This window comes from Aplysia californica, unplaced genomic scaffold (assembly GCF_000002075.1).
Source record: "Aplysia californica isolate F4 #8 unplaced genomic scaffold, AplCal3.0 scaffold00018, whole genome shotgun sequence".
Classification (NCBI taxonomy): domain Eukaryota; kingdom Metazoa; phylum Mollusca; class Gastropoda; order Aplysiida; family Aplysiidae; genus Aplysia; species Aplysia californica.
The window spans coordinates 2,519,833-2,526,133 of NW_004797288.1; the positions used below are offsets into that span (position 1 = coordinate 2,519,833).

At 37.9% G+C, this 6,301-nt stretch overlaps 1 protein-coding gene across 1 annotated transcript in view; it reads left to right on the forward strand.

The window, feature by feature from the left end:
* The first annotated feature begins 553 nt into the window (after nucleotides 1–553).
* LOC101853991 overlaps nucleotides 554–6,301 on the forward strand; it is a 12,820-nt gene continuing 7,072 nt past the window's right edge. The window contains exons 1-6 of the mRNA XM_005090515.3: nucleotides 554–730; nucleotides 2,101–2,271; nucleotides 3,406–3,567; nucleotides 4,059–4,178; nucleotides 4,552–4,684; nucleotides 5,676–5,887. Of these exons, the coding sequence (XP_005090572.1) occupies nucleotides 2,158–2,271; nucleotides 3,406–3,567; nucleotides 4,059–4,178; nucleotides 4,552–4,684; nucleotides 5,676–5,887 (741 nt within the window). The 5' untranslated portion in view covers nucleotides 554–730; nucleotides 2,101–2,157. The remainder of the gene's footprint in view (nucleotides 731–2,100; nucleotides 2,272–3,405; nucleotides 3,568–4,058; nucleotides 4,179–4,551; nucleotides 4,685–5,675; nucleotides 5,888–6,301) is intronic.

The following is a 6,301-nucleotide window of genomic DNA, read 5'->3' on the forward strand; positions in this document are numbered from 1 at the left end:
TATTTCTCCGAACGTTCGGAGAAATAGTCACTTCGAAAAAAAATCCCTCCACTCCCCCCCCCCCCCCACTAGATCTAGAAATAGTAGATCTAGATATTAGATCTATATCTAGACTACATCTAGATCTAGATCTAGAATCTAGATCTAAAAACCTAGATCTAGATCTAGATCTAGATCTGGTATTAGGCTAATCTAGATTTAGGTTCAGTCTTAGAGATCTAGGCTAATCGGCGTGCCGGCTAATCTACCTCCATCAAAAAAGCCAAGAATTAAGAATTCATGCTCACCTGACAGGATTTGAAATCACTCACACTCACTGGCCACTGGCATGTAGATCTAGATCTCGATATAGATCTAGATCTATTACAACTTGATTGATGGAGCAAGGGATGGGGTGAGGCGATGTGATGTTTGTGTGGCCAGATCGAACGGCAGTCGCAGTCGGCAGTCTTGAGTCTACTTTTACTTCAAACTACAAATAGTCGTGCAAATAGATGAATGTTAGTTTCACACTAAATGTGACCCTAATAAGAATGATTATTTCTAAGAATAGGTGCTGACAAATTCCGTGTTCTATTTTGGGATGGCCTTCGGTTCTTTGATTTTGTACTCGCTTGTAGGGCCTACACAAAACACACAGCCGACCAAGCAACTGCCTGACCCTGAGCTCTGGATCCAACAGTAGCCTTGGTCTATTTTTGTTTTTGTTGCGAGGAACGAGGCGAAAAAGGTACAAGGCTTTGGATTTATATTTTCAAGCGACTGGTTAAAAGAATTGTTCTGTTCGCTGCCACAATTGTTGTTGTAACTATACTAGATCTATGTGATTATTAGCAAATATTTGGGCGGGGATTGGTGCAGAACAGGACTTGTCTTGGCTGGCTTGGGCCTGGGGTTAGCAGTACTGGAAGAGCATCCTTCATGTTTGTTTACTTGCCTCACTTTTACTTCAGGCCTAGAAATATCTAGACTAGAATTAATCTAGATTCTAGATCTAGATCTAGATATCTAGATCTATATTCTAGATCTAGAATCTACCTGTTTTTTTGGCTTTGTCCAATCTGCTTGCACAATACAAAATGTTGGAATTTTAGTAGAGTTCTGTTGCAATAGATAGGGAGACTAGAGATCTAGGGCCTAGATTTTTAGAAAAACCAAGTTCTTCAGAGTCAGAGTTATAATCAATGACAATGAATGAGGCCATGAATGAATGAGTGCGAGTGACGCGAGGTGAGGCTCATCATCCAGCCAGCAGGGTCTGTAGCCTATATAATTAAATAAGGCTAGATCTAGATAGCTTAGCCTAGGCTCTTAAATTTAAACGTCTTATGATTGAGTGTACAGAAATCACAAGTCCAAAAAAGATATAGATCTAGATCTATATATACTATTCTAAATCAAGAGACGTAAAATGCAAGTCCAAATTTTTTAAAATGCTAATAATTAGGCTAATCTAATTTAAATAAGAACAGTACAAAGAAGTCAAGCCTTGCCTGTCTGTACAAGACCACACGATTTTTAAAATAACAATGGCAGCATGAGAAAAAGAGTGTATGGAAGTGGATCTCATCGACGAAGTTGTAGGCCTAGGCCTATATATATATACTTAAATCACAAAAAATTATTTTGTGTCATTACAGATTGTGTGTGTGTTTGCCTGTATATATAGATCTATGTATGTGTCTTTATATATAATGCCTAAATGTATGGGTATTTATGTATGCAAATCAAGATGCATAATTTTGTCAAATGTGTATATTAGAGGCCTATAACTATATACAGTATAATCCACTTAGATCAATATCGACAGCCGATGTATCAACATTTTGTGGAGAGGTAAAATTGTGGTTTTCTACTAAAAGCCCTATAAGTGATTAGGTGAAAAAATGAATTTAAAAAATATAGTTTAGTAATATTATTACCCCAGTACTCAGAGGTTTTGGACTGAAGCAAGTACTTGAGTATTCAAAAACTACTCAAGCAAGTATACTTACAAGGATTAAATATTTGAGTACTGAAGTTGATTCGAGTACTTGCGCCATGCACTCCCATAGTAAGATCAGTGTACTTATATAATTTTTTTTGTTCTCTTTATTTCAGAGAAGTTTTAGTGACTGGTAATTAGAGCCAGGCTCTAGTTGTCTTCAAGCTGTGAAAATGGAGGATGGTTCAAAGTGTTGTTTATCCCTGGGCTTGATTGTCCTTGGAATTGGTGTTCTGCTGACATGCATCCTTGTGCCGATGAGCTTTAGTGGATTAGAATATTATGAGGTAAACTAACTTTGACATATATATCCATGAAAAATTTTAAGAACATTGTGTTTTACTTAACTTTCTGTTTTAAATGTTGTCTCTTCGTATTATAGGCAGGCGTGGTTTGTCCATAGAGCACGGTCGTGCAGTGCCACCCCAAATTTTTTATTGTTCTTTTACGTAAAGCACCCACAATAATAAAATAAAAGATGCCAGAAACAAACGCTAGTCGAATATATCAAAACAAGGGCCTTATAGCTGGCGCTCTAACTAAACATAATAGGAGATTCAACAGTGGTAATCTGACCTATAATTCGCTCTTTGGGATAACCCAAGCGATGACGACACTCGTAGGGAGTTTGGCGGTACATTAATATTAATAAGTCGGCACATCTCAATGTGCTCCTGCCGAATAGAGTCGAAACATAGCCCACAGTAGGCAGTCTAAAAATAAACGCCATATATACTGTACACTATTCTATGCCAAAATTATGTGAGTCCCGGAGCAATCCAGCAGAGTGCTCAAGTGAATTCTGATTGGTTCATTGTCTTGCCACTAGGCTATTTTAAGTGACTCTGTGACCGTGAACCTGAGTGAGGTGAACGTAACATACTCAAGTCACCGTCTTATGATTTGTGTCTTTGATTGGTTTTGTTGTGGAGTGGTGAAAGTTATTACTTGAGTGTTCTATTCTAATGCAGAATGTTTAGCTAACAAAGAGATTTAGTTCTAGAAATCAAAGCGACAAATAAAAGGAAAAAAATAAAAGCACGAACTCCTCCCTCACCAACCAAAAGATCCTAAAACTATACACCATCCCATTTACTATGCCCTTGACTATCTTCAGCCTGTGATAGCTTAATTAATTGTGCAGGCCCACTTTTTAGCCCCACGAGCCGCCCCTGATTATAGGATATATGAATAGTCTTTGTTTCTCTCTCTCTCCTCTCCCCTCTCTCTCTCTCTCTCTCTCTCTCTCTCTCTCTCTCTCTCTCTCTCTCTCCCCTCTCTCTCTCTCTCTCTCTCTATCTCTCTCTCTCTCTCTCTCTCTCTCTCTCTCTCTCCTCTCTCCTCTCTTCCCTTTTTCCCTCTCTTTCTGCTTGTACGTCTAAGTAACTAAAACAAAACAAACAATATTTGTTTGATCTCAGTATGGCTTCAAGAAACAAAAGAGCACGGGCACAGTGAATACCGAGAAGGTGTATGGTGTGGGGAGACACATGGTTGGCCCCGACTATGAGTTCAAGATTTTTCCCGCCAGCGCGCAACATGTGTCCCTCACACTTGATATTTTCACAAAGGACAAGCTGGAGGTGAATATTACACATTAAAAGAAGCTTTACTTCGCTGTGAATAACCCAAATATTTTGGTCTTGAATCTATGTTTTATTAACCTTTTGGCTGTTTGTTTTTTTTGTCATGTCAGCATTTGGTAAGTTTTTTAGAATATACTGCCGTAATTGTCCAAGAAAACCACCTGTTATCGAGAAAAAAAGTGATTGTCTTACATAGTTGGATATCTTGGACAGCAGTGTTATTATTTTTTTTTAAACACCAAGGGGGAAATGAGAAGTTCTGTTCTACTAAAGAAGCTTTCTGCAATTAACTCAGAAATCCTTTTTTCATAATCCTTTTGAGCAGTATACCTCAATCAGTGTAATGAAGTACTGGGTTGTTGTTTTTCATTTTGTTGTGTATTACTTGTCTTTGTAGGGATAAAGGAGACACCATGTGATAATTATGTTCAGCTTGGGTGCATTGACCCACTGACACCTTGAGTCTTTTTTCCCCCATTCTATTCCAGATTGAAATCAAAATATATTTTCAATATTTCTTACGGAAAGAAGACCTGCCTATTCTACACAAGTTTTATGATTTGGTCTATGAGCCTACCATCAAATCTAGTGCTGTTGCAGCTTTGAAAGTGAGTATGGCTTGACACTTAGAATTTTAAGGTTGATACTCTCATATATGAGTCTCAATAAAGTTGTTCTTGAATTAATAGTCCTGTCTTTTTTAAGTGGTATGAGAATGATGGGTCGCTGACAGAGTAACCAAGATGATAAAAATTACCATTTTAAAAAAATTTCGAAATATGTATTCATAATAAGTCAAAGCTATGATATATAATATAATAGCAACTAAAAGTGTCATAGGAAGATGAGAGAGAAATAATAGACTTGACAAAATGATGAACTTCTTGAGTAAATTGAATGCGATCATGATAAAATTTATCAGTGCCTGAGCAGCATTTTAGACATACAGAACATGGTTTTCCTGATATCTTCTGTTTATAGATTGAGGCCCCTAAGTACTCCACCCTTCAGTACATTCAAGACCGACGCAATGTGGAAGCCGCCCTCTTCACAGTTGTGAGGGAGAGACTAGGGGGTAAATGTTGCCAACAAGACTGCAAGTCCTGGGTTTATGGTAAGTTCTATGATAGGCTACAGATATTCTTAGATTTATCAGAATAATGTGGTTGACAGGGAATGGTTAATTAATTCTTTAAAACTGTAAATTATTATGCCCAAATCAGCATAGTTTAGATCATCTAGAGGCAGACTGCCTCAACCTGGACTGTCAGGGGTAACTCAGGCTGAGTGGGCTATCACATCCCTGAAGACAGACGAAGATATGCGTGTAAAAGTCCCCCACTCAAGAACCCAACTCTTTTCTTCTGCGTGCAGTGATGAAGATCTTAAGCACAGAACTAAAGATACCATTGGCAACAAGGGAAGGACAACAAACATGGCAAAGTGTTTGTTGCTATGAAGATCTTTTGGAACTTACTTTGAGCTGTCAAGCATGGTCAAGTTTGCATCATGTTCTTTTACTCAGTCTGAAGAGTTTTTTCCGGTTCACAATTACATTATCCGCACACAATCTTTTATAGACTGGGGAAAGTTTGACTGCAAATTAAGAAAATATTCTAGATTTTTGAAAGGGTGAGGTCAGATATTGTGTCAAAGGATATGATGTCCATATTAGATTAATCAGTGTTATAGGAGTACAAATACATCCCAGCCAGAGGGTCCAACCTGCCTACTACTTTGTGTTTGAATTTGGGTTTTATACTCCTCCTGTCTGTTCATTGAACTATTATTTGGGCCTTTTGATGCTATGTGTCATGTCTTAAACGAACTCTTGAATTTATCCTCGAAGCACTCAATTTCATGTGTGTGTGAGTGTGTATGTCTGTATGTGTGTGTGCGCGCGCTTGCATGTGTCAGTGATGTTGTGCCGTAGATCAGAGTATGTCACTGGTAGGATGTTCTTTTCTACTCTCCCTCTATTATTTTAGTCTGTCTCTTTTGTTTCTTCCCCACCCTAAACGATCATTACGGTGTCGATGCCCTTCTCTTTACTCAATCTACTGGACTGGACTGACTAAAAGTGACCACTGTTTTCTTGCCTACAGCTTGCCCATCCAACTGCATACCCCTGAGCCGCTGTGATGCTGACAAGCAGAAAGGCCTTTGGGTGGATGTAAAATTCTTCCAGATGGGAAGAATTGAGATCCCTGATGATGTCGCTGACCGCTACCTCAAGGCCTTGACCTTAAAGGAAGAGGTGGCTCGGGAGGAATTCTTGCAGGAGGCAGCCGTTGTGAGGAAAGGAACGGTGGCTTTGGTGAGTGGAAATGTTTAACTTTTTATGTTTATTCAAATGTTTGGCATTCAATATATGTAAAAAGTTTTACATTTTATGATTTTACAAATGTTTGACTTCTGCTCTTTGGGAAAAAGGTTTCACTTTTAATGTTTATAAAAATTAAATGTTTACTTTCGCAGGTTGCAAAAATGTATGACATTTGTTGTTTGAAATTATTTTCTAATTTGTTTTTCTGTTTGTAAAATTTTGACTTTTGCTGTTTGTAAAAAGTGTTTTACGTGCTCTGTTTGTATATATATATTTTCTGGCTTTTTTTTTTTTTGGTCAATAAAAAGGTTGGTCTATTGTTGTGTCTAAAAAAGTTTGTCTTTTACTGTTTGACATTTTTCCAAGCAGATGGATTTTTCACTTTTTTCAGTCAGAGTCAGTGCA